The sequence below is a fragment of the Rhinoderma darwinii genome, chromosome 1, assembly GCF_050947455.1.
Source record: "Rhinoderma darwinii isolate aRhiDar2 chromosome 1, aRhiDar2.hap1, whole genome shotgun sequence".
Lineage (NCBI taxonomy): Eukaryota > Metazoa > Chordata > Amphibia > Anura > Rhinodermatidae > Rhinoderma > Rhinoderma darwinii.
This window is the reverse complement of record NC_134687.1, coordinates 638,623,164-638,649,777: the sequence shown is the minus strand read 5'-3', so window position 1 is coordinate 638,649,777 and position 26,614 is coordinate 638,623,164. Positions and strand designations below refer to the sequence as shown.

Sequence of the window (26,614 nt, the reverse complement as noted above, 5' to 3'; positions counted from 1 at the left end):
GTTTTACGTCTGAAAATACGGCTACAATACGTTGGCAAACATCTGCCCATTCATTTGAATGGGTTTGCCGGCATACTGTGCCGACGACCTGTCATTTACGCATCGTCGTTTGACAGCTGTCAAACGACGACGCGTAAAATGACTGCCTCGAGGGGCAAAGAAGTGCAGGACACTTCTTTGAAACGTAATTTGAGCCGTTTTTCATTTAATTCAATGAAGAACAGCTCAAGATTACGGGCGTCAAAGACGCCTCGCAAAATGCGAGGAGGAGCCTTTACGTCTGAAACGACGCAGCTGTTTTCTCCTGAAAACAGTCTGTAATTTCAGACGTAAAAGCCAGTTATCATGTGCACATACCCTAAAACGTCACTGTCCACAGTGCCTCTAACCCTCTGGTCGGGGATTCCACACCTAGAGGGAGTCTCAACGGCTGCAGGGGGGGGTAGCACTATCTAAATGGGCACTGGCACTAGAAGCAGCCATACCTCCCAACTGTCCCGGATTCAACCGGACAGTCCCGGATTCAGAGCGGTGTCCTGCAGTCCCGGGCGGCCGGGGGTATGTCCCAGAGATACAGTTGAAGCCAATTCTGAAGCAGGGAACCATCAGCTCCCTGCTTCAGAATTAGTTCAGAGCGGAGGAATAGAGGAAGCTCTTCCGTTCGCCTCGGACTCCCCGGCGACAGCACTTCTTTAAGCGCTGTGCTCGGGGAAGCCCTTGGCGTTACTATCCATCTATGGACCGTAACGTCAGTGGCTACTCCTTGAGCGGAATCCCTGTTGCCGACTCTGGCCGGGGATTCCGCTCCAGGAGGAGCCCCGGACGTCAACGTCCATATATGGACAGTGACCTCAGGGGTTTCCTCTAGGAGAGGAATCCCTGGCCAGATCATCGGAAACGGGAATTCCACTTAAGGAGTAGCCGCTGACGTTACTGTCCACTGTAGAGAACGCCATACAGACCCCCCTGTAGAGAACGCCATACAGACCCCCCCTGTAGAGAACGCCATACAGACCCCCCCTGTAGAGAACGCCATACAGACCCCTGTAGGTAACGCCATACAGAACCCCCCCCGTAGGTAACGCCATACAGAACCCCCCTGTAGGTAACGCTATACAGCCCCCCTGTAGGTAATGTTATACAGCCCCCCCTGTAGATAACGCCATACAGCCCCCCTGTAGGTAACGTTATACAGCTCCCCCTGAAGGTAACACTATACAGCCACCCCCTGTAGGTAACGCTATACAGCCCCCCCTGTAGGTAACACTATACAGCCCCCCCTGTAGGTAACACTATACAGCCCCCCCCTGTAGGTAACACTATACAGCCCCCCCTGTAGGTAACGCTATACAGCCCCCCTGTAGGTAACGTTATACAGCTCCCCCTGAAGGTAACACTATACAGCCACCCCCTGTAGGTAACGCTATACAGCCCCCCCTGTAGGTAACACTATACAGCCCCCCCCTGTAGGTAACACTATACAGCCCCCCCTGTAGGTAACACTATACAGCCCCCCCATGTAGGTAACGCCATGCAGCCCCAACCCCGCAAGAAAATCCGACCTATAGTGTGTCCTACAAAAGACATGTATCCCCTATCCAGCGGATAGGGGATACATGTGTGATCGCTGGCATTGATAGGGAGAATGGGGGACTGAAAGTCCCCCGAAGTTCTCCATGACTAACCTCTGACTTCCGGAGTCTGCGCAGCTCAATACAAATGAAAGGAGCGCTGGTCACGCATGTGCACAAGCGCGACCATCGCTCCATTCATTTCTACGGAGCTGCCGACACAGACCCCGGAAGTCCGAGGTTTCTCATGGAGAACTTAAGGGGACTTTCAGTCCCCCATTCTCCCTATCAATGCGATAGCTACGCCACTGGGGGCAGCTATGGAGCATTATAGTGTATGGGGGCAGCTATGGGGGCATTAAGCTGTATTATACTGTGTGGGGAAATTTGTTTGGGAATGATACTGCATGGGATGAACCGGGTGCATGGGCGGGATTAGAGGTTGTCCCTCTTTAGGCCTCATTCAGACAAGCGTATCAGATTCATGCACATGAAAAACGTGTGTGAATCTGGTCCATGTGCGTTGCGTGATGCATCAGTGTGCTTTGTGAGGGGCGTGCGTTATTCACGCACTCGCAAAGCAAATTTTTTATTATTTTCAATTGAAGCGCAAATCATGCACATGCATCTGTGTGTGGTGCATGGTTTTCACACACTCTCGCTGCATGAAAAATCACGCATGTGTGAAATCAATGGGTCCGTGTGCTATGCGTTGTTTCAACGCACAGCACACGGTCATGATTCACGCTCGTGTGAATGAGGCCTTACGCTACTTGAAAGTTGGGAGATATGTGTACCTAATATTATGTCATTACAAAATACGACTAGTCCACAAAACACCCGACCACTACTAAGACCAGAAATAACTTACCCCAAAGAGGCCGGTAATTAAGGGGTTAAATCCCTGGTCTGTGTAGGTTTAGGAGCCCAGTGGGCGGGGTCACTCAATGATTGACAGCTCCCTGTATACACGCTTATACAGGGGTGACTGATAACAGAGAGAACACCCGACCAGCGCTGCTCTCTACCTCATACACGGCAATAGCTGAAGGACCTGTGATGACGTCACCACCTCATGACCGGGGAAGAAGGGGCGGAGATTATCAGTGGAGAGGAGTTATGAATGAAGGACCAGCGATATCAAGATCACGTGACCGCTGCATTAGGGGGTGGAGTTTAAAAGTGAAAAGATTATGTATGAAGGACCTGTGATGATGATCACGTGACATGAGGGGGTCATGAGGATCATGTGACTGATTAACGCGCGATAGTGAAAAATATAATGGGTTGTGGTTAAATGATCTGTCATGACGTCACCACCTTGTGAACACGGCAGGAGGGGCGGAGCTTATCAATGGAGAGGAGACGTAGGGGACGAAGGACCTGTGATGTTGATAACGTGACATAAGGGGCGGGTCTATGTGAGGGGGCGGGGTTCCTGTGCTTGTGGAGAAGTGGTGATGATCACGTGACATGAGGGGCGGATCTCTGTGAGGGGGCGGGGCTCCTGTGCTGTGTAGAGAAGTGATGGATGTGTTTTCTTCTATAGGTTGTCAGCAATTGTGTTGAGAGCCGAAGCCAGGGGAATGCTGGGGGTTGTAGTCCCCTCCTCTTATACCCCTCCCTGTAATGTCCTCTTATAGCCAATAATAACAGCCTGGACATGCTGGGAGTTGTAGTCCTCTCTTATACCTCCTCCCCAGTGGCGTAACTATCGCGGTAGCAGCCCTAGCGACTGCTACGGGGCCCGTGGCTTGAGGGGGCCCGTGCCGCCAGCCGACACGCCCCCCCCCCCCATATGCCCGGTGGCGCCGCTAGCAGTCGTTATGGCTGCTATAGCGCTAGCACCGCTACTATGGGGTCCGTGCCGCCGAGCCGCTAGCATATATGGACCCGGGAGACACATGCAGGTATAAATACATGCATTAGCGCTGAATGGCCGGGCATGTTCCGTGCCTGACCATTCAGCGCGTTACAATGACGCTGATTGGCGGGACAAAATGACATCATCGCACCACTTCTGTGCTTGAAAGGCGCTGATTAATGGGGCAAGTCATTCTGCCCCGCCAATCAGCGCCTTTGAATGACGTGTCGTTCAGCTCCAGCAGACCAGCTCAGAAGAGAGCAGATCTGCTTTGCCATCGGAAGGTACGGGAACGGGATCATGTGAGTATGTCAAGTTTTTTTCTAATAAAACTGAGTGGCATTATCTATATGTGGGGATGTGGGCCACTGTATACAGGGGGGTCTATATGTGGGGCATTATATACAGGGGGGTCTATATGTGAGGATGTGGGCACTATCTACAGGGGGGTCTATATGTGGGGATGTGGCCACTATCTACCGGGGGGGTCTATATGTGGGACACTATATACAGGGAGAGCTGTATGTGAGACACTATATACAGGGGTGGGCTATATGTAGAGCACTATCTATAGGGGAACTATTTTAGGGCACTTTCTATAGGGGTGGGCTATATGTGGGACACTATATACAGGGGTGGGTTCAAATGTGGGGCACTAGCTATATGTAGGGCACTGTCTACAGGGGTGGGCTATATGTGGGACACTATATAGAGGAGGTTAAATATGTGAGACTATCTACAGAGGTGGGTTATACGTGGAGCACTATCTATAGGTGACGCTATATGTAGGGCAGCACGATGGCTCAGTGGTTAGCACAATTACCTTGCAGCTCTGGTGTCCATATGTGGGACACTATCTACAGGGGCTTCTATGTAGGGCACTATCTACTGAGACTCTATGGGGGTCACTATCTACAGGGGGCTATGGGGGCACTATCTACAGGTGGCACGGTGTGTGTGTGTGTGTGTGTGTGTGTGTGTCCGTGTATGGTACTATTATAATCAGGGACACAGTGTATGGCGCTATTATAGTTAGAGGTGCAGTGTATGGAGCTTTATTATATTTAGAGGTGTTGAAAATTTTAACTTTGTTTATAGGTGCAGAAATGTTTTCAAAGTGAGAAGCTGAAGACATCTGAGCAGAAAACTGCAGAAATGGGTCATGGCCGGGAGAAATCCATCATAGAGGTCTGGACCAGAGGGAGATGAAAATAACTAAAATCTGAGACGTCACCGGTGAGTCACTTAATGTAAATGTTTATTCTGCCACTAATCAGCACTGTAGTCGCTGTTTGATCTGCAGCGAGATAATAGGTGGTATGATTTTTTTTTTGTGAAACAGCATCTCCCATCATATCCTTACCATTGTTTGTGCCATGCTGGGAGCTGTAGTTTTACGCCGTACAAACCTATACAGCAGTGGTTGCACTAAAATGAGCTGTATTTGTTCTGGTGTTGTATATATGCACTGATCTTGGTTCTGATGCTGTATTTAAGTACTGAGCTTTGTTCTGGTGCTGTATGAGATTGGTTTTGGTGCTGTATATATGTACTGAGCTTGGTTCTGGGGATTTATATATGTACTGAGCTTGGTTCTGGGGATTTATATATGTACTGAGCTTGGTTCTGGTATTGTATTTATGTACTGAGGCTGGTTCTGGTGCTGTATATATGTACTGAGGTTTGTTCTGGTGCTGTATATATGTATGGGCTTGGTTCTAGTGCTGTATATATGTACTGAGCTTGGTTCTGATGCTGTATTTATGTACTGAGCTTGGTTATGGTGCTGTATATATGTATGGGCTTGGTTCTAGGGCTGTATATATTTACTGAGGTTGGTTCTGGTGTTGTATATATGTCAGAGCTTGGTTCTGGGGATGTATATATTTACCGAGCTTGGTTCTGGGGCTGTATTTATGTACTGAGCTTGGTTCTAGTGCTGTATTTATGTACTGAGCTTGGTTGTGGTACGGTATATATGTCAGAGCTTGCTTCTGAAGCTGTAATTATGTGGGATATATTTATAATAACAAAATTGCAGGTCAGATAGAATTGTTCTCAATTCATTGTATATTTAATGGGAATCTGTCGGGTAGTTTTAACCCCTTGAACCTCCACCATGCGGTAATACATGACCTGACAATATTTCCAAACATTCCCTTGTATGTCTTTTTCAGATGCAGCAAAATCTTTAAAATTCACTTTTAAAACGGCGCACACTATATGCTAATTACTCATTTAAAGGGTAATGGGGCGGTGCCGCTATCCTGAAGAGTCACATAGTCCTGCCTCCAAACTCACTTTTCCATGCTTGATTGACATCTCCATGGCTGATACACCTTTCTCGGATGTGCCGTTGCTTTGAGGCACTATACACAAGGGGGGTCTGTGTGGCACTATACAGAAGGGGGAGCTGTGTGGCACTATACACATGGGACTATTTACAAAGGGGAGGGCTGTGGCTCTATCTACAGGGGGCTCAGTGTGGCGCAATCTACAGGGGTCTGTGTGGTACTATCTACTAAGGTGGTCTGTGCTTCACTATCTACTAATGGGGGGCTGTGCGCCACTATATACAAGGAAGAGGGGCTGTGTGGCACTATAAACAGTGAGAGCTGTATAGCGCTATGTACAGTGGGGGCTTTATGGCGATATCTACAGTGGGCTGTATGGCACTATCTACAAGGGGAGGTGGGGGACGCTATCTACAAATGGGGTGTGACACTGTCTATAGGCGGGGCTATATAGCACTGTCTACAGGGGGGCTGTATGGCACATTCTACAGGGGGCACTATTTAAAAGGCGGGCTGCTTGTGGCACCTGGGGGGTGCCCCGGCCAAGAGTTTGCTATGGTGTCCAGTCTTTCCTAGTTATGCCCCTGCTTCTCCCTGTAATGTCCTCTGATATCCCATAATAACGGTCTGGACATGCTGGGAGTTGTAGTCCTCCTCTTAGACCTTCCTGTCATGATATCACATATCAGTCTGGACATGCTGGGAGTTGTAGTTCTCTCCTCTTATACCTCCTCCCTGTAACGTCCTCTGATATCACATAATAAAAGCCTGGTCATGCTGGGAGCTGTAGTCCTCTCCTCTAATATTAATCCCTGTAATGTCCCCTAATATCTAATAATAACAGCCTGGACATGCTGGGAGTTGTAGTTCTCTGTACACTGGAGAACAATTTCTGGGGTGTGTCTGGACACAACATATCGGGCACTGAAATGACGTCTCTATGGAGAAATGGCAATTTTCAATCTGCAACAACTATTGTGTAATAATTTCTGCAAAACATCTGTGGGTTTAAAATCCAGACTATACGTGTAGATGAATTCCTTGAGGGGTGTAGTTCTAGAATGGGGTCACTTCTCGGGGGTTTCCGCTGTACTGGTACCTCAGCCCAATACTACATGGTGTCCGAAAACTAATCCTGTAAAATCTGAGCTCCAAAAACCAAATGGTTCTCCTTCCCTTTAGAGCCCTGCCCTGTGTCCAAATATATGTATAGAAACATAGGAGATGATGGCAGGAGGAGAGCACATGGTCCATCTAGTCCTCCCAATATTATTTCCCTTTAGTTCTCTCTTAGGATAGATATATGTTTCTCTCCGGCAGGTTTACATTCACTTACTGCTGATTTTCCAACCACATCTGCTGGTAGTCTGTTCCGAGCATCTACTGCTCTTTCAGTTTAATAATATTTTCTAAACCCCCCCCCCCCCACAACTAATATCAGATTGTGCCCCTTGTTCTTGTGTTTAGTTTCTTCCCTCCTGTAACATATATAAAGGTTTCCACTATTTCCCCTCTTTCCCGTCTTTCCTCCAGGATATACAAATGACGTTCTTTAGGTCTCTCCTGAGAAGTTTTATTCTTCAGACCTTCCACCATTCTTGTAGTCGTCTTTGGCGTCGTTCTATTTTCTCAATGTCCTTTTGTAGGCGAGGTCTCCAGTATTACAGATGTGGGGTCAGTAGAGCTATATACAGCGGGGTCACAATCTCCCTCTTTCCACTGAGGGAGGAATACTGTGTTCAGTTCTCTAAGAGTGTCTCTCTCCATACCCAGGAGTACACAATAGTGAAGAAGACATTGGGTGACTGTACAACTCCCATCATCCATGAGTCAGGAGGATGGAGCAGTAGTCAGAGCCCCATCACAGAGCCTCCCCCTCACTCCCGGATACATGAGAAGAAGATCTTAGAACTGATCTACAAGATGACTGAGCTGCTGACTGGAGAGGTGACACTGCTGGGAATGCTGGGAAATTCTACAGTAACAGCACTGGAGGTGTCTGGGTAATGACTGTATCATTGTGTGTGTCAGGTTCCTATAAGGTGTCTGGATGTCGCTGTCTATTTCTCCATGGAGGAGTGGGAGTATCTAGAAGGACACAAGGATCTTTACGAGGAGGCCATGATGGAGAACTACCGGCCACACACATCACAAGGTAAGAAGAGACATATATATTTTTGTTCAAGCCCTAATACCGTCATGTGGAGTATATACAGACATGTGATTCATGATCTACGATCACACGTTCCTTGCTTTGCTACAGTGCTGCACTAGGGCATGATTGCACGCAGCAGATTTGTTGTAGAAATGTTCATATATCTGAATGTGGTTGTAAAAATTCCTGAAAATATTCCAGCACACAAACAAACTACATTCAGATCAGTGGGACAGTGACTTCTGTGTGTGGACATAGTCTTATATAACCAGGGACTGATCTGCGCTGCACTTATGAGTGTAACGTTCTACCATGTGGTAGGAATAAGGAATATCAGGGTAGCATCAATTTATTTATGTAATAACTTTTGTAATTTATTTTTGGACGTTCCAGTCATCAATCTCCGCCAGTGTGTTAGGCTAGAAGTTCACAAAACGAAGATATACACCCTTTAGCCATAACATTAAAACCACCTACCTATTATTGTGTATGTCCCCTTCGTGTCCCCTAAACAGCTCTGACCTATCGATGCATGGAACTTCACAAGACGTCTGAAGGTTCCTGTGATATCTGGCACCAAGACGTTAGCAGCAGATCCTTGAAGTCCTGTAAATTGTGAGGTGCGGCCTCCATGGATCCTGCTGAAAGAGGACACTGCAATTTGGCAATACCATTGCCATGAAGGGGTGTACTTTATCTGTAACAATGTTTAGGTAGGTGGTTTGTGTCATAGTAACATCCACATGATTGTCCACAAGTTTTTCCAGCAGAACATTGCCCTGAGCACCTCACTGCCTCTGACACCAGCATTAAATTTCTCAGCAATTTGTTATACAGTAGTTTTTCCCATAATGCATCCTGGTGCCATCTCTTCCCCCAAGACAGCGACGCACACGCATCCCGTGTGATTCATTAACCTATGCCACCTTCCATTGCTTCATGATCCAGTTCTGATGCTCCCATGCCCATTGTAGAAGCTTTAGTCAGAGGACAGGGGTCAGCATGGGCACTCTGACTAGTCTGTGGTGCGACACAGCCCTAAATGCAGTGAGCTGCAATGCTCCACGTGTTCTGACACCTTTCTATCATAGCCAGTGTTACGTTTTTCAGCCACTTGCTCTACAGTAGTTTTCCTGTGGGATCAGACCAGACGGGCTAGCCTTTGCTCCCCACGCATATCAGAGATCCTTGTTGCTGGTTTTCTGGTTGGCCTTGGACATCTTTTGGTAGATACTAACCACTGCATACCAGGAACACCCCACAAGATCTACCTTTTCAGAAACTGATATAGAGGTAATTGAAAAAGGTCTTACTTTCTCACCTTGTAATTGTTTTGACATTTTTTCCGCAGTGAAGGATCTCAACATGTTTGGACGTTCATTAATACATAAAAAGTGGTTTCATAAATCCAATCATGCTGATATTTTTTCTACTGCAGAAGAGCAACAAGCTCTAGGGGTTCTTGAGGATCTTTTGAACGAACAAGATACTGACATATCAGGTAAAATTCCGTCGTGTATCCGTACTAAATAGAAAAAATTCCCGGCACTCAGCCTGTGTCCCGCCGTAGATTTATTTGTTAAATCAGTGACGAGAGAACTTCAAAATATCCCCGACAGCATTAAACATGACAATCTAACTATAACACAACGGGAAAGTCTAAATACCTTTAATCCCTCACTCTCTTTTAGATCAACATTACATCAGATACTCTCTAAAGCCACACAGGAAGACACTATCACCAAAGAATTGTCAACAGCACTCACCAATGACGAACCAATTACTCCTACACTGTACCTACTTCCAAAAGTACATAAGAATGATACAATTCCCCCAGGAAGACCGATAATTTCAGGTAGGGGCAGCATCACAGAAAAGATTTGTAAGTTTATTGATCATCATCTGAAAGAACTGGTTGTTAATTTACTATCATACATCCGTGATTCCGCTGATCTTCTCCAGAAGGTCAGCGGCATCAGCATTGATGAGGATATGCTTTTGGTTGCAATCGACGTAGAGTCTCTATATACCAGTATTAGACATGTCGATGGGATTAGAGCTACAAAATTCATTCTCTCCATGTCGAATCTGGAAATACCTACATGTGATTTTCTGGTTGATTTATTGGAATATGCCTTAACACATAACTTCTTTACATTCAATGGGCATTTCTACCTACAGCTCCAGGGAACGGCGATGGGGGCTGCATGTGCACCCTCATATGCCAATTTGTTCCTGGGGCTGTGGGAGAGAGACTTGTTCACGAATGACCAGGATGATTCAATGGACTGGGTTCTCTTTTGGGCATGGTACATTGATGACATCCTGGTCATTTGGAAGGGTACATAATCAGAGTTGGATAGGTTCATGAACAATCTGAACAATAATCAGTTAAATCTTAAATTTACTTACAAATCCAACAGACTATGCATGGACTTTTTAGATATTAAATTGACCAAAGATATAAACGGTTTCCTGTTAAGCGATGTATACCGTAAGGAGACCTCTGTTAATTCTCGCTTACATTTTTCATCCTCCCATCCACCACAGACAATTAAGGCGATTCCAATTGGACAATTTCTGAGGATTAGGAGGATATGCTCCTCTGATACTCTTTTTGAGGAACAGGCTAAGGATCTAAAGAATCGCTTCCTCGATCGGGGTTACAGTATGAGGTCCATTAAAAGAGCGTATCACAGGGCAAAGCATACAACCAGAGATGATCTCCTCTTTACAAAAAGAAAAGCAGACACACAAACGCAGGTGAGGTTTATAACCAACTACCATTCTAGGTGGCCACAGATGAGGGAGATCTTTAAAAGATACTGGCCGATTTTACTAACGGATCCAATTCTTGCAAATTATGTTAATAGGTACCCCAGTATTACAGCAAGATGTTCAAAAAACCTGAAAGATTATCTAGTGAGGAGTCACTATGATCCCATCATAGCAAAATATCCTTTCGGGACAAAAGGCCCAAAATGGGGGTGTACCCCCTGTGGACACTGTGTGGCATGTCCTAATGTTGAGAAAACAACAAAATTCTCTAATGTGACAGGTCCAAAAATATACACTATTACACATCCGATATCATGTACCACGAAGGCAGTAGTATATTATGCAACATGCCCTTGCCCTAAACTATATGTCGGTCTCCCTTCTAGGGAATTAAAGGTACGGGTAAGGGAGCATATGTCTGATATTAGACGTGCAGCCAATGAGGAAGTGATGGAAACCCTAAAACCGATACCGCGCCATTTTAAGATACATCATTCGTGCGATCCAACTAAATTGAAGGTGAGAGGCATTGACCACATTGTAATAAATGTGAGAGGAGGAAATATTAAACAAAAATTAGCGCAATGTGAAGCCCGGTGGATTTGGACCCTTGGGACAATGCATCCATTTGGTCTGAACGAATCCCTGAATTTCGCTCCATTTCTCTAACCACTGACTCCTTGCGTGTCCATGTTTTTAATTGTTATATTTTATATATATATTTGTTATATTGGTAACTACCCTCCCCTGTTTTCTACTCTTTTTTTACAAGGTTCTTAGTTATGCAGTCATTATTGGAACCAAACAAGGCCGATATGGGAATCTAGAGATATGAAAAAACCGGACTAGGATCCACATCTCTTCCTATCATACCACGAATATGTGTGTGTGTGTGTGTGTTTATCATTTTGGGGCGTTTTTGCTGTGTTATTGATGTGGATTTTCATATGAATAATCATTTGTTTGGTACGTGTGTTTCTGTAACTGCGTGCATGCGATTTTCGCGTGCACAGTTTTGCAGATACACACCTGCAATACATAAATCTCTTTTGGTCATCTGTTTCATATGTTCTACCTTTTGATATATATGTTCTATATAGTTATTTGACATTATGCACTTATTATATTAAAATATACATCACATATGCTTTTGCATATTTATGTGTTTATTTATTTTCATTATTATTTAACTTTATACTCATCTTCTTTTTTTCTCCCTTTCCACTTATACTTTCACATTTCTTTTTTGTTTTATTGTCACTTTCTTATTTATTCATCGGTCCCCTTATTTGTATTGTTTATCCTACTTTTCTTTTGGACTGTCTTAATTATGTATTCATCTATGCATCACTTTTTGTCATCTGAATATATATAATTTTCCTTTCTTATATATTTGTTATTTGTCATTTTTGGTTGTCATTATCCACCTTTAATATATTACATCTTGCTTTTTTTCTAACTGTCCCAGTAATTCACACAGACACACATACTCCTTTCTTGCCAAAAACATATGCTGCTTTGCTAGGTCACATTTGGGGCTGGTGTGAGGGGGGGAGTGGCTTACGCACCTTTCGGCCGCAGTCTCCAATCGAGGTTGGATGTGGGCGGCACTGTTAGACATCGCCGGCTCACATCCTCTCCGATGACGCGATCCCGGAAGTGGGGCGGCAGCCATCTTTGTACCCCCGGCCTGTCGCCATTAATCATCTCTCGCCGGCCCCACAGGATTGGACTATTTTACCACATAGCTATCATAAAAGGGAGGATCCCGCTGGGAAGACGCAACCCCCGGACGAAGGCATCCGCCGAAACGTGCGTCGGGTTAGGCGTCTCCCCTATGCGGTGATTATGAACTTTGGTATGTACCCCTACTTACTGATTCAGACATTTGGTTGCTAATTTCTGGGTCCAGGTTGCACCTGTGCTTTAGAGCCCGCACGATCTATTGCTCATGCCCTTCATACATATTACACTTTCACACTAAACAATTGTGTCTCTTACACAGGAAGCACTTTTGCACATAAGCACCTTATATATGTACTGTTTTGTTATTGCCAGCTAGGTGCATTGAGCATACAATTGATATATATGCGTTATTTCCATATGTCCCATATATATCTGTTCATACCTTATTAATGTTATACATATACCCTGCATAGGCTGACGCCTTTTTAAACATTGCATGACTCATTTTTATTTGTATCTGTCTGTTATTTATCAATAAAAATGAATTTTCATTACTTATTATGTCTGGGTTAATATTTGACCATTTCCTCTGTAGCTTTCTTCCTATGGAGATGCTCTAACCCAGTCGTCTAGACATCACAATTTGGCCGTTATTAAACTCTTAGATCTTTATGTTTTTCCATGTTTCCAACACATCAACTTTAAAAAACTGACTTCACTTGCTGCCTAATATCTCTCACCCGTTGTCAGGCGCCATTGTCACGAGATCATCAATGTTCTTCACTTCACCTGTCAGTGGTTTTAATGTTATGGTTGATCAATGAAAAAATTGGGGATGACCTACATAATCGTCCTAATAGGTACATGAATCTGGCTACAGAGGAGGATTGGGGTGTTCCCTCTCTTTATAGAGCTCTTCTGTTTCCTGTCCACGAGTGTGGCAGTCTCTCTCATGGTGCTGTCATGGGCTCACGGTAAATCAATTACCAGTAAATGTAATCATATACTTGGCTTTTTTTACCCCATCTCCATAACAGCACGAGGGAAAGGAAACTTGGGCAGGGATGTAACAGGAAAGACTGGCCACAATAGCAAACTCCAGGTGCCACAAGCAGCCACCCTTATAGATAGTGCCCCCTGTAGAATGTGCCATAGAGCCCTAGCTATAGACAGTGCCACACCCTACTTATAGATAGTGCCCCACCTCCCCCTTGTAGATAGTGCCATACAGCACCCTGTAGATATCGCCATAAAGCCCCTGTAAAGGATCTGCCAGGCACATCTTCTGTGTCAACGCCCATAGGTAATCAGTCTGCACCTGCTTCTATGTCTGTGAGACTGACTCCATCTTCCACCACTCAGGATGGCAGGCTTAGGAGTGGGAGAGCCTATCGCAGCCTGGCCAGACGGAACTAGCTCCCACCCTCTGTCTATTTATACCTGCCTTTCCTGTTCCTCCTTGCTTGTGATTCTTCTCATTTGGTTTCCTGGCCCTGCTGCAGCTTCTTGTACTACTGATCCTCTGCTTGTGTTTGACCTTGGCTTTTCTGACCACTCTTCTGCTCTGCGTTTTTGTACCTCGCTCATCTCCTGGTTTGACTCTGCTCGTTCACCTCGCTTGTTGCTCACGGTGTTTCCGTGGGCAACTTCCCATTTCCCTGGCTTCTTTGTACCCTTGTCTGTTTGTCTGTCGTGCACCTATTGAGTGTAGGGACTGTCGCCCAGTTGTACCCCGTCGCCTAGGGCGGGTCGTTGCAAGTAGGCAGGGACTGAGTGGCGGGTAGATTAGGGCTCTCTTGTCTGTTTCCCTACCCCGACATTACATAATCACAAGCCCATATACCTAGTCTACCCTGGTCCCTGACACTATTATGGACCCCCTTGAGACCCTGACTCAGCAAATGCAGGGCCTCTCCCTACAGGTCCAGGCCCTGGCTCAGAGGGACAACCAGTCTGATGCTACCCTGGTAGTGCCCCTCGCCTCTTGAACCCCACCTCAAGTTGCCTGACCGGTTCTCAGGGGACCGGAAGACTTTTTTCTCCTTTCGGGAGAGTTGTAGGCTCTATTTTCGCTTAAAGCCCCACTCCTCTGGTTCTGAGAGCCAGCGGGTGGGTATAATTATGTCCTAGCTCCAGGATGGGCCCCAAGAATGGGCCTTCTCCTTGGCTCCTGACGCCCCTGAACTGATCTTTTCTTTTCTGCTCTCGGGCTCATTTATGACGAGACTGACAAGACTGCCTTTGCCGAGAGTCAGCTGGTGACCTTACGTCAGGGTAAGAGACCGGTTGAGGAGTATTGTTCTGACTTTAGGAAGTGGTGCGTAGCTTCTCGGTGGAATGACCCTGCCTTAAGGTGCCAGTTTAGATTGGGTCTGTCGAACGCCCTGAAAGACTTGCTAGTTAGCTATCCCTCTTCTGACTCCCTAGATCAGGTTATGGCTTTAGCGGTATGACTTGACCAACGTCTCAGGGAACGACGACTTGAACGTGTTTGTGTTTTCTCCTCTGACTCCCCCATGATGCCTCCCGAGGTTCCGTTGCTTCGTTCTTCCACGGAAGACTCGGAGCTGCCTGTGCGACTCGGGGCCTCCGTGTCCCCCCAACAGCGTAGAGCGTTCCGCGGGAGGAATGGTCTCTGCTTCTACTGTGGGGATGACAAGCATCAAGTGAACACCTGTCCTAGGCGTAAGAATAAGCAGCCGGAAAACTTCCGCGCCTAAGTGATCATCGGGGAGGTCACTTGGGCGCACAGGTATTTCCCGTAAATATGAAACGTAATAAAATCTTGCTTCCCTTTCAGGTCTCTTTTGGTGGTAGGTCTGCTACCGGCAGTGCCTTCGTGGATTCAGGGTCTTCTGCTAATATTATGTCTGTGGAATTTGCTATGTCTCTAGCTATGCCATTGATTGATTTGCCTAAACCTGTCCCGGTAGTGGGTATCGACTCCACTCCTCTTGCTAATGGTTATTTTACACAGCATACCCCTGTTTTTGAACTCCTTGTTGGCTCCATGCATTTGGAGCAGTGCTCTGTACTGGTGATGCAGGGATTATCGTCCGATTTGGTTTTAGGCCTTCCCTGGTTGCAGTTGCATAATCCCACGTTTGACTGGAATACTGGGGATCTTACCAAATGGGGTAATGAATGCATGACATCATGTTTTCCTGTTAATTCTATTTCTCTCCCTGAGGAGGTGAACACTCTACCTGAGTTTGTTCAGGACTTCGCTGATGTTTTCTCTAAAGAGGCTTCCGAAGTGTTACCACCTCATAGAGAATATGATTGCGCAATTGATTTGGTACCAGGAGCTAAGCTCCCTAAGGGTAGGATATTTAATCTCTCTTGTCCCGAACATGAAGCCATGAGAGATTATATCCAGGAATGCCTGGCCAAGGGTTATATTCGCCCCTCTACTTCTCCGGTAGGTGCTGGCTTCTTCTTCGTAGGGAAGAAGGATGGTGGTCTGAGGCCATGCATTGACTACCGAAACTTGAATAAAGTCACTGTAAGGAACCAGTATCCCCTTCCTTTGATTCCTGATCTCTTCAATCAGGTTCAGGGGGCCCAATGGTTCTCTAAGTTTGATCTACGGGGTGCTTATAACCTTATCTGCATCAAAGAGGGGGATGAGTGGAAGACTGCGTTTAACACGCCCGAAGGTCATTTCGAATACCTCGTCATGCCCTTTGGGTTGTGTAATGCTCCCGCGGTCTTCCAGAATTTCATAAATTAGGTTTTAAGAGACTACCTGGGTGTATTTCTTGTAGTGTACGTTGATGACATACTTGTGTTTTCCAAGGACTGGTCCTCCCACATTGAGCATGTCAGGAAGGTGCTCCAGGCCTTCGGGAAAACAAACTGTTTGCTAAGACCGAAAAATGTGTGTTTGGGGTGCAGGAGATACAGTTTTTGGGTCAAATCCTCACTCCTCATGAATTCCGCATGGACCACGCCAAGGTCCAGGCTGTGGCGGAATGGGTCCAACCTGCCTCCCTGAAGGCGTTACAGTGCTTCCTGGGGTTCGCTAATTATTACAGGAGTTTTATTGCTAACTTCTCGGTCATCGCTAAGCCTCTTACGGATCTCACTCGCAAAGGTGCTGATCTCCTCCACTGGCCTCCTGAGGCTGTCCAGGCTTTTGAGGTCCTTAAGAAGTGCTTTATCTCGGCCCCAGTGCTGGTTCAGCCCAACCAAATGGAGCCATTTATCGTGGAGGTTGACGTGTCCGAGGTGGTAGTGGGGGCTGTCTTGTCCCAGAGTACCAGGTCCCTCACCCATCTCAGCCCCTGTGCCTACTTCTCCAGGAAGTTTTCGCCCACTGAGAGTAACTATGATATTTTCAACCGCTAACTCTTAGCCATTAAATGGGCATTTGAAGAGTGGCGCCACTTCCTGGAGGGGGCTAGGCACCAGGTAACGGTCCTTACCGACCACAAGAATCTGGTTTTCCTAGAATCTGCCCGGAGGCTAAACCCGAGACAAGCTCGATGGGCGTTATTTTTTTACCAGATTCAACTTTTTTGGTCACCTATAGGGCTGGGTCTAAAAATATTAAGGCTGATGCACTGTTGCGTAGCTTCATGGCCAGCCCTCCTTCGGAGGAAGATCCTGCTTGTGTTTTGCCTCCAGGTATAATAATTTCCTCTATCGATTCTGATTTAATCTCTGAAATTGCGGCTGATCAAGGTTCAGCTCCCGGGAACCTTCCTGAGAACAAGCTGTTTGTTCCCCTGCAATTCCGGCTAAGGGTACTTAGGGAAAATCATGACTCTGGGAATCCTGGGTTTCAAGCACCTCATTGCCAGAAACTATTGGTGGCCTGGGTTGCTCAAAGACGTTAAGGCCTACGTCGCCGCTTGTGAAGTTTGTGCTAGGTCCAAGACTCCCAGGTCCCGACCAGCGGGCTTACTATGTTCTTTGCCCGTTCCCCAGAGACCTTGGACCCATATCTCCATGGATTTCATCACCGATTTGCCTCCATCTCAAGGCAAGTCGGTGGTGTGGGTTGTAGTAGACCGCTTCAGTAAGATGTGCCACTTTGTGCCCCTCAAGAAACTACCCAATGCTAAGACGTTAGCTACCTTGTTTGTCAAACACATCCTGCGTCTCCATGGGGTCCCTGTCAATATTGTTTCTGACAGAGGGGTACAATTTGTTTCATTGTTTTGGAGAGCTTTCTGTAAAAAGTTGGAGATTGATCTGTCCTTCTCCTCTGCCTTCCATCCTGAAACTAATGGCCAAACGGAGAGGACTAATCAGTCTCTAGAACAATATTTAAGGTGTTTTATCTCTGACTGTCAATATGATTGGGTCTCATTCATTCCCTTCGCCGAATTTTCCCTTAATAACCGGGTCGGTAACTTGTCAGGGGTCTCCCCCTTTTTCTGTAATTTTGGGTTTAATCCACGGTTCTCCTCCGTTTCACCTGGTAGTTCCAAAAATCCCGAGGTAGAGGTCGTTCATCGGGAACTGTGCACAGTCTGGGCCCAGGTTCAGAAGAACCTAGAGGCGTCCCAGAGCATACAAAAAACTCAGGCTGATAGAAGACGTTCTGCTAACCCCTTGTTTATGGTCGGGGATCTGGTGTGGCTATCGTCAAAGAACTTGCGCCTTAAAGTCCCGTCCAAGAAGTTTGCTCCCCGGTTTATAGGGCCGTACAAGATCATTGAAGTCCTCAACCCTGTCTCCTTCCGACTGGAGTTGCCCCCATCTTTTCGAGTACACAACGTGTTTCATGCCTCTCTCCTTAAACGCTGCTCCCCGTCCTTGGCTCCCTCGAGGAAACCTCCAGTCCCTGTTCTCACCCCTGAGGGGGTAGAATTCGAGGTGGCCAAGATTGTGGACAGCAAGATGGTCCAAGGCTCCCTCCAGTACCTGGTCCATTGGAGAGGATACGGGCCTGAGGAGAGGACTTGGGTACCCGCCCGGGATGTTCACGCTGGGGTATTGGTCAGGAGGTTCCACCTTCGTTTCCCCAATAAACCAGGTCCACCTAGAAAGGGTCCGGTGGCCCCTCATAAAAGGGGGGTACTGTAAAGGATCTGCCAGGCACATCTTCTGTGTCAACGCCCATAGGTAATCAGTCTGCTCCTGTTTCTATGTCTCTGTGATTGACTCCATCTGTAATGACGGGGTAAGGAAACAGACAAGTGAGCCCTAATCTACCCGCCACTCAGTTCCTGCCTACTTGCAACGACCCGCCCTAGGCGACGGGGTACAACTGGGCGACGGTCCCTACGCTCAATAAGTGCCCGACAGACAAACAGACAAGGGTACACAGAAGCAAGGGAAAAGGGGCAGTTGCCCACGGCAACACCGCGAGCAACAAGAGTGGTGAACGAGCCGAATCAAACCAGGAGTGTACGAGGTACCAAACGGAGAGTAGTGAACAAGCCGAGTCAAACCAGGAGTGTACGAGGTACCAAACGCAGAGCAGGAGTGTAGTCAGTAAGCCAGGGTCGATATGAAGCAGGGTAAAATGGTTAAAGAAGCTGCAGCAGGGCCAGGAAACCAACAGAGAAGAATCACAAGCAAGGAGGAACAGGAAAGGCAGGTATAAATAGACAGAGGGCGGGAGCTAGCTCCATCTGGCCAGGCTGGGATAGGCTCTCCCACTCCTAAGCCTGCCATCCTGAGTGGTGGAAGATGGAGTCAGTCTCACAGACATAGAAGCAGGTGCAGGCTGATTATCTATGGGCGTGGATACAGACGCTGTGCCTGGCAGATCCTTAACACCATCTTCCACCACTCAGGATGGCAGGCTTAGGAGTGGGAGAGCCTATCCCAGCCTGGCCAGATGGAGCTAGCTCCCGCCCTCTGTCTATTTATACCTGCCTTTCCTGTTCATCCTTGCTTGTGATTCTTCTCATTTGGTTTCGTGGCCCTGCTGCAGCTTCTTGTACTACTGATCCTCTGCTTGTGTTTGACCTTGGCTTTTCTGACTACTCTTCTGCTCTGCGTTTTTGTACCTCGCTCATCTCCTGGTTTGACTCGGCTCGTTAACCTCGCTTGTTGCTTACGGTATTTCCGTGGGCAACTTCTCATTTCCCTGGCTTCTTTGTACCCTTGTCTGTTTGTCTGTCGTGCACCTATTGAGTGTAGGGACTGTCGCCCAGTTGTACCCCATCGCCTAGGGCGTGTCGTTGCAAGTAGGCAGGGACTGAGTGGCGGGTAGATTAGGGCTCACTTGTCTGTTTCCCTACCCCGACATTACAGCCCCCCTGTATATAGCGCTATACAGCTCCCACTGTATATAGTGCCACACAGCCCCCCTTCCGTGTATATATTGCCACACAGCCCCCTCCCTCGTATATAAGGCCACACAGCCCACCTTAGTAGATAGTGCCACACAGCCCCCCTTAGTAGATAGTGCCACACAGCCCCCCTTAGTAGATAGTGCCACACAGCCCCCCCCCCCTTAGTAGATAGTGCCGCACAGCCCCCCCTTAGTAGATAGTGCCACACACGGACCCCTGTAGATTGTGCCACACACAGCCCCCTGTAGATAGAGCCACAGCCCTCCCCCTTGTAAATAGTGCCATCCAGCTCCCCCAGTAGATGGTGCCACACAGCCCCCCCCCTTAGAAGTTCCATACAGCCCCTTGTATATAGTGCCACACAGCTCCCCCATGTGTTTAGTGCCACACAGCTCCCCCTTGTGTATAGTGCCACACAGCTCCCCCTTGTATATAGTGCCACACAGCTCCCCCTTTTAAAGATTTTACTGCATCTGAAAAAAACAAACATTTGGAAATATTGTCTGGTCATGTATTACCACATGGTGGCGGTTCAAGGTGTTAAAACTACCAGACAGTTTCCCACTAAATATACAATGAATTGAGAACAATTCCATCTGCCCTGCAATTTTGTTATTATAAATATATTCTATATAATTACATCTCCAGAACCAAGCTTAATAAATATACATCCCCAGAACCGAACTCAGTACATAAATACAGCACTAGAACAAAGATCAGTACATATGTACAGCACCAGAACTAAGCTCAGTGTAACGTCCTTGGTCGCTGACCACAAACTCCTTCCATCCGGTTGACGCCCGTCTCTCCAGAGATATCTGCACATGCGGCCGCCCTGTTCCACAGTGACCACCAGGGTGCGCTCACGAACTCAGTCCAGACAAGGAGTCAGGTCGCACACAGGTGGGAGATTGAGCTGATTGCTCCCAAAGCACCCTGGACTATAAGAAGGGCTGTGCCCCTCCCTCCAATGCCTGAGCGTTGCTGTCGTTATCCTAGTCTATGCAAATGGTCTCCTAAGTGTTTTCCAGTTCCCAGTGTTTCCCGTTCCTGCTACCTGTAACCTGTATCCCGTGCTATCCTGGTCAAGTGCCGAGTTGAGCTGAAGTCGTGCTGTGCTGTGCTGTGCTGTGTTCCACGCCTGTCCTGCTACGCCATGCCTGGCGCCTGCCTGCTGCCTAGTCCCAGACAAGCCTGTCTTGCTACTGTCTGAGCTACCACAGGTACACTATACGAACTATAGACTGTGACCTGTGTCCTGTTGGCCAGCTGCCATACTGTCAAGGCGGTACGGCCCAGTGGGTCCACATACCCAATGTGAGAGTACGCTCAGGCCATGGACCCCGCTGGTCAACCCAAGACCATGACGACGTCACAGGAGATGTGGGTGGATATGCTAGACCTCCGGCCTCGTCAGGACCCACTTCTCCAGGCATTGAACATTATTGCACGTCAGCTGTAGATGCAAGCTGCCGTTCCTCCTACTACACCTCCTTGCAGTACTGATCCTCCAACTACACTTCCTGGCAGTGCTGATCCCCAATTTTCTTTGCCGCTTCCTGACCACTATGATGGAGACGCGAGGACCTGCCGTGGATTTTTGAACAAGTGCCAGATCCACTTTAGCCTGTATGTTTGGGCTTTCTTGTCTGATGGCGCAAGGGTCGCTTTCATCGTCTCTCTCCTCACTGGCAGGGCCCTTGCATGGGCGAACCCTATCTGGGAGAGACAAGGACCTGAGACCCGTGACTTCCAGGGGTTCCTACGGACATTTTGCACGGTGTTTGAGGAGCCTGGACGAGTCTCATCTGCAGCCGCCTCCTTGCTCAACCAACACCAGGGAGACACCTCCGTGGGCGAGAACGCCATCCACTTCCGCACCCTGGCGGGAGAATTGTTGTGTAACAATGAGGCCCTGGTGGCTACATTCTGGCAGGGACTGTCTCCTAAGATTAAGGATGAGCTTGCCACCCGAGATCTACCGTCTACCCTGGATGACCTCATCCTTCTGGCCGCCCAGATTGATATAAGGATCCGAGAACAGTTCCAAGAAGCTCATCGGGAGGGGAGACTCCCTAGTCCGGTTCCTACTTTGCAGCAACCCCTGCTGTCCTCAGATGCTTATCCTCCTAAGGAGGCTGTGAGGACGGACCAGTTTAAGATGTCTACCCAGTGGAGACAACGCAGACGCACCTCGGGACTCCCTCTATATTGCGGCCTCGGAGGCCATCTTGTACGTCTGTGTCCCCAAAAGCCCCAGAGCCTAGGGTTGGTGAGAGAGACAACCCTGGGTAAAGGACTTTCGTCTAAATTTTCCATTCCCATGACCATAGTGTCCGGCGAGAAAACGATTCGGGTCTCTGCATATCTGGACTCTGGATCTGCTGCTAATTTCATCCGTAGAGACCTGGTGGTTCTTCTCCAATTGCCCACAACCCCTCTGGAGAGGCCATTGATGGCTGCATCTGTGAATGGACTTCCTCTGCCTGACCCAATTGTAGTTGTGACCAAGCCGCTGAGGCTCCAAGTTGGAGCCCTTCATTCCGAACTCCTCTCGTTCTTTGTCCCGGCTAAAGCTGTTAATCCTATGCTGCTGGGTCTGCCCTGGCTCTGACTACATGCCCCAGTCCTGGACTGGAATTTTGGAGAGGTTCTTTAGTGGCATCCCGACTGTCTCAACCATTGCGTGGTACAAATTAGTTAGGCTCAGCCTCCTCTGCCTCAGTCCTTGGCAGGATTGCCTGGTCATTATTCTGCATTTTCGGATGTCTTCAGCAAGAAAGAGGTGGAATCGCTGCCCCCACACTGGTCGTATGACTGTCCTATCAACCTAGTTCCTGGTGCATCCCTTTGCCGTGATAGGATATATCCTCTCTCCTTGCCAGAGACTCTGCCTATGTCCGCCTATGTTAAGGAGAACTTAGAGAGGGGCTTCATACGGAAGTCTTCCTCCCAGGCAGGAGATGGGTTCTTCTTCATCAAGAAAAAGAATGGTTCTCTGCGTCCTTGCATCAACTATCGGGGTCTCAACCAGATCACGTCAAAAAATAAGTATCCATTGCCTTTGATTTCTGAACTGTTTGATCGCATACGTGGAGCCAAGATTTTTTCAAAGCTAGACCTGCGTGGGGCTTACAGCCTAATCCGGGGTGACGAATGGAAGACGGCATTTAACACCCGTGACGGGGACACTATGAATATCTAGTAATGCCCTTCGGTCTGTGTAATGCTCCTGCAGTCTTCCAAGAGTTTGTTAATGACATCTTCCATGACCTTCTCTATGTTTGTGTTGTGGTCTATCTTAATGACATCTCGATTGTTTTCTCCAGATCCAATGACTCATCGGAGACATGTCCGTCAAGTTTTGCTACGGTTAAGGGAGAATCGTCTGTACGCCAAGTTGGAGAAGTGCGTGTTTGAGAAAGATGCTCTACCCTACCTGGGCTACTTCATCTCGAATCAAGGTCTCAAGATGGATCCTAAAAAGGTAAAGGCCGTTCTGGAATGGCCATGTCCTCAAGGCTTGACGTCCATACATCGCTTCCTGGGATTCGTCAATTTCTACAGACAGTTCATTCCAAACTTTTCCTCACTGGCATCTCCTATCTCTAACCTCACCAAGAAAGGCATGAAGGTGTGGACTCCAGAAGCAGAAGCCGCATTTAATAGCCTCAAGAGTGCCTTCACGTCAGCCCCTATCCTCCATCATCCAGATGTTTCTCGACCGTTCTCGTTGGAGGTGGACACCACCTCTGTCGGTGCTGGTGCACTCCTGTTCCAGAGAGGTTCCAAGAGCAAGTCAATGGTATGTGGCTATTACTCCAAGCTCTTCCTCAGAAGAAAACTACTTGATTGGGGATCGGGAGTTACTGGCCATCAAATTGGCTTTGGAGGAGTGGAGACATCTATTAGAGGGCGCAGTTCATCCAATCTTGATATTCACAGACCACAAGAACCTCTTAAGACGGCCCAACAGCTGAATCCCCGCCAGGCCAGGTGGTCGCTGTTCTTTGCCCGGTTCCAGTTTGAGCTCCACTACCGTCCGGCCGACAGGAATGTGAGGGCTGGTGCCTTGTCCAGGTCATTCGAGACGGAAGTCACCATAGAGAGTCCACAGAACTGGGTGGTGGTGGATCGATTTTCCAAAATGGTTCATTTTGTTCCCCTGACTGGCCTGCCTTCTGCTGCTCGACTGGCCAACCTCAACACATCTTCCGTCTGCACGGCTTGCCTCTGCATATTGTCTCGGATCGAGGGGTCCAGTTCACCTCGAAGTTCTGGAGAGCACTATGCGGTCTCCTCGGTGTAAAGTTGGACTTCTCCTCGGCCTACCATCCCCAGTCCAATGGTCAAGTCGAGAGGGTTAACCAGTTTATGGAGCACTGTCTGCAGCACTTTGTCTCCAGGCGGCATGATGACTGGGTTCAGCTGCTCCCGTGGGCGGAGTTCTCCTATAATAACCATACTAGTGAGTCCACCACCTCCAGTCCATTCTTCATCGTCTACGGCCAACATCCTCGAATACCTCTTCCTGTCTCTATTATGTCCCAGGTGCCAGCAGCTGACTCTACCTTCAAGGACTTTCTGCAGATATGGCAACAGACCCGATCTTCTATTTTGCTGGCGGTGGACCGCATGAAGAGAAAGGCAGACACTAGAAGACGAGAGCCTCCCCAGTTTCTTCCAGGTACAAAGGTCTGGCTATCTTCCAGGAATATCCAGCTGAAGGTGCAGTCTTGCAAATTTGCTCTCAGGTTCCTCAGAGCCTTCGAGATTCTGCTACAGATTAACCCTGTGTCTTACAAGCTTCGGTGCCTCCTACCCTCAAGATCCCTAACTCCTTCCATGTCTCCCTGCTGAAGCCCGTGGTCCTGAACCGCTACTCCAGGACTCCTAGTTCCGCAGTGGCTCCTGGCGGCTTGTCAGGGACTTTTGAAGTAAGGGAGATACTGGCCACCAAGAAAGTGGGAGGAAGGACATTTTATTTGGTGGATTGGAGGGGATTTAGTCCAGAAGATAGGTCTTGGGAGCCAGAGGAGAACATAGATGCTCCTGTCCTCATGAAGAAGTTTCTCTTCCGCTCTGGCCCCAAGAAGAGGGGGGACACTGTAACGTCTATGGCCGCGGCCCGTCGTTCTGACTTACCCTCGGACGGCCGCGGACATGTGAGTTCTTGGCGGCATCTCCCTACTGAAAGACGCAGGCTCTCACTTCCAGGTTACGACACTGTCCCCCTGAAGGCCGCGTGCATGGCCTTAAAGCGCCAGTGCGCGCACAATTGCAGGAAATCTGCAATCAGTCCAGAATGGACTATAAAAGGGTCTCTGCCCTCTTGATCATTGCCTGAGCATTGTTGTATACCTAAAGTTTGTCTTGCAAATGGTCTCCTAATGTTTTCCAGTTCCCAGTGAAACCCGTTCCTGCTGCCTGTACCCTGTATCCCGTGCTACCGTGCCTCTGTGCCATCTTGAGTTGGAGTCGTGTTGTGTCCTCCGCTGTATCTATTGTGTCGCACCCCACCGGGTGTCTGTCTACGGAGCCTCATCTTCAGCCTGAATCACCGCTACTGTCTACATTGCCTCAGGTACCCTTACTGGACTATAGACTTTGTATTGTAGCTGTCTGGCCAGCTGCTATCCCGCTACGCAGTATGGCCGAGTGGGTCCACACCCCGCGCCGTGACACCACTGAGCCACCGTGCTGCCCTACATATAGCTTTCCCTATAGATAGTGCTCCACATAAAACCCACCTCTGTAGATAGTGCCTCACATATAGCCCACCCCTGTAGATAGTTCCCTACATATAGCCCCCTGTAGATAGTGCCCCACAGGTAACACACCCCTGTATATAGTGTCCCACATATAGCCCACCCCTTTAGACAGTGCCCTACATATAGCCCCCTGTAGATAGTGCCCACAGGTAACACACCCCTGTATATAGTGTCCCACATATAGCCCAAACCTGTAGATAGTGCCCTACAAATAGCTCCCCTATAGATAGTGCTCCACATATAGCCTACCTCTGTAGATATTACCTCACATATAGCTTCCCCTGTAGCTAGTGCCCCACAGGTAACCCAGCCCTGTATATAGTTTCCCACATATAGCCCACCCCTATAGATGGTGCGCTACAAATAGCTCCCCTATGGATAGTGCTCTACATATAGCCCACCCCTGTATATAGTGTCCCACATATAGCTCCCCTGTATATAGTGCCCCACATCCCCATATAGACCCCCCTGCATATAGTGCCCCACATTCCCACATATAGACCCCCCTGTATATAGTGCCCCACATATAGACTCCCCTGTATATAGTGCCCCACATCCACACATATAGACCCCCCTGTAGATAGTGCCCCACATCCCCACATTTAGACCCCCCTGTATATAATGGCCCACATCCCCATATATAGACACTCCTGTATATAGTGCCCCACATACCCACATATAGACCCCCCTGTAGATAGTGCCCCACATATAGACCCCCCTGTATATAGTGCCCCACATCCACACATATAGACCCACCCTGTATATTGTGCCCCACATCCCCACATTTAGACCCCCCTGTATATAATGGCCCACATCCCCACATATAGACACTCCTGTATATAGTGCCCCACATACCCACATATAGACCCCCCTGTAGATAGTGCCCCACATCCCCACATATAGACCCCCCTGTATACAGTGGCCCACATCCCCACATATAGACCCCTCCCCTGTACCCTGTAAATAATGCCACTCACAGTTTTATTAGAATAAAACATAAAACTTTACATATACACATGATCCCGTTTCCGCGCCATCCTGTGGCAGTGCAGACCTGCTCTTTTCTGAGCAGGTCTGCTGGAGCTGAACAACGTGTTTGGTTTGGGGGGATTCGAGAGAAGCGGCAACATATTTGGTGTGGGGAGGTGTTGAGCAGCGGCGGAGTGTTTGGTGTGGGGGGTAGTGAAGAGCGGCGGCATGTTTGGTGTGGGGGGATTCGAGAGAAGCGGCGACATATTT

General features: G+C 48.1%; 2 protein-coding genes across 5 annotated transcripts in view; one reads left to right on the top strand and one right to left on the bottom strand.

Moving 5' to 3' along the window:
- The window catches only part of LOC142661698 (uncharacterized), a 32,959-nt gene extending 30,345 nt beyond the window's left edge, over positions 1 to 2,614 (bottom strand). Inside the window, exon 1 of the mRNA XM_075839205.1 lies at positions 2,443 to 2,614. The gene's annotated coding sequence lies outside the window, so the exon portion shown is untranslated. The remainder of the gene's footprint in view (positions 1 to 2,442) is intronic.
- Positions 2,615 to 3,064: 450 nt separating this feature from the next.
- Positions 3,065 to 11,775, top strand: LOC142672841 (uncharacterized). 4 transcript variants are annotated; one of them, XR_012851801.1, is made up of 10 exons: positions 3,065 to 3,737; positions 4,534 to 4,671; positions 7,503 to 7,676; positions 7,761 to 7,884; positions 8,400 to 8,597; positions 9,236 to 9,385; positions 9,576 to 9,739; positions 10,435 to 10,647; positions 11,049 to 11,181; positions 11,435 to 11,775. XR_012851801.1 is itself a non-coding variant. In XM_075847170.1 (8 exons), the coding sequence occupies exons 1-3, from the start codon at positions 7,272 to 7,274 to the stop codon at positions 8,501 to 8,503; spliced, it is 633 nt and encodes a 210-aa protein (XP_075703285.1). In that variant the 5' UTR covers positions 7,256 to 7,271; the 3' UTR covers positions 8,504 to 8,597; positions 9,323 to 9,385; positions 9,576 to 9,739; positions 10,435 to 10,647; positions 11,049 to 11,181; positions 11,435 to 11,775. The 4 variants fall into 4 exon arrangements, 3 of the variants coding, with proteins under 3 accessions (XP_075703285.1, XP_075703284.1, XP_075703286.1); XM_075847170.1 differs by lacking the exons at positions 3,065 to 3,737; positions 4,534 to 4,671 and having other exon boundaries at positions 7,256 to 7,676; positions 9,323 to 9,385; XM_075847169.1 differs by lacking the exons at positions 3,065 to 3,737; positions 4,534 to 4,671 and having other exon boundaries at positions 7,256 to 7,676.
- Positions 11,776 to 26,614: the final 14,839 nt, after the last annotated feature.

Bases quoted from the DNA above. Each gene is read 5' to 3' on its own strand.
- LOC142672841 (XM_075847170.1), top strand. From the start codon at position 7,272: ATGACGTTCTTTAGGTCTCTCCTGAGAAGTTTTATTCTTCAGACCTTC. The intron at 7,677-7,760 runs GTGACACTGCTG...TGTGTGTGTCAG, and splicing joins CTGAGCTGCTGACTGGAGAG to GTTCCTATAAGGTGTCTGGA. The intron at 7,885-8,399 runs GTAAGAAGAGAC...TCCCCTAAACAG, and splicing joins CCGGCCACACACATCACAAG to CTCTGACCTATCGATGCATG.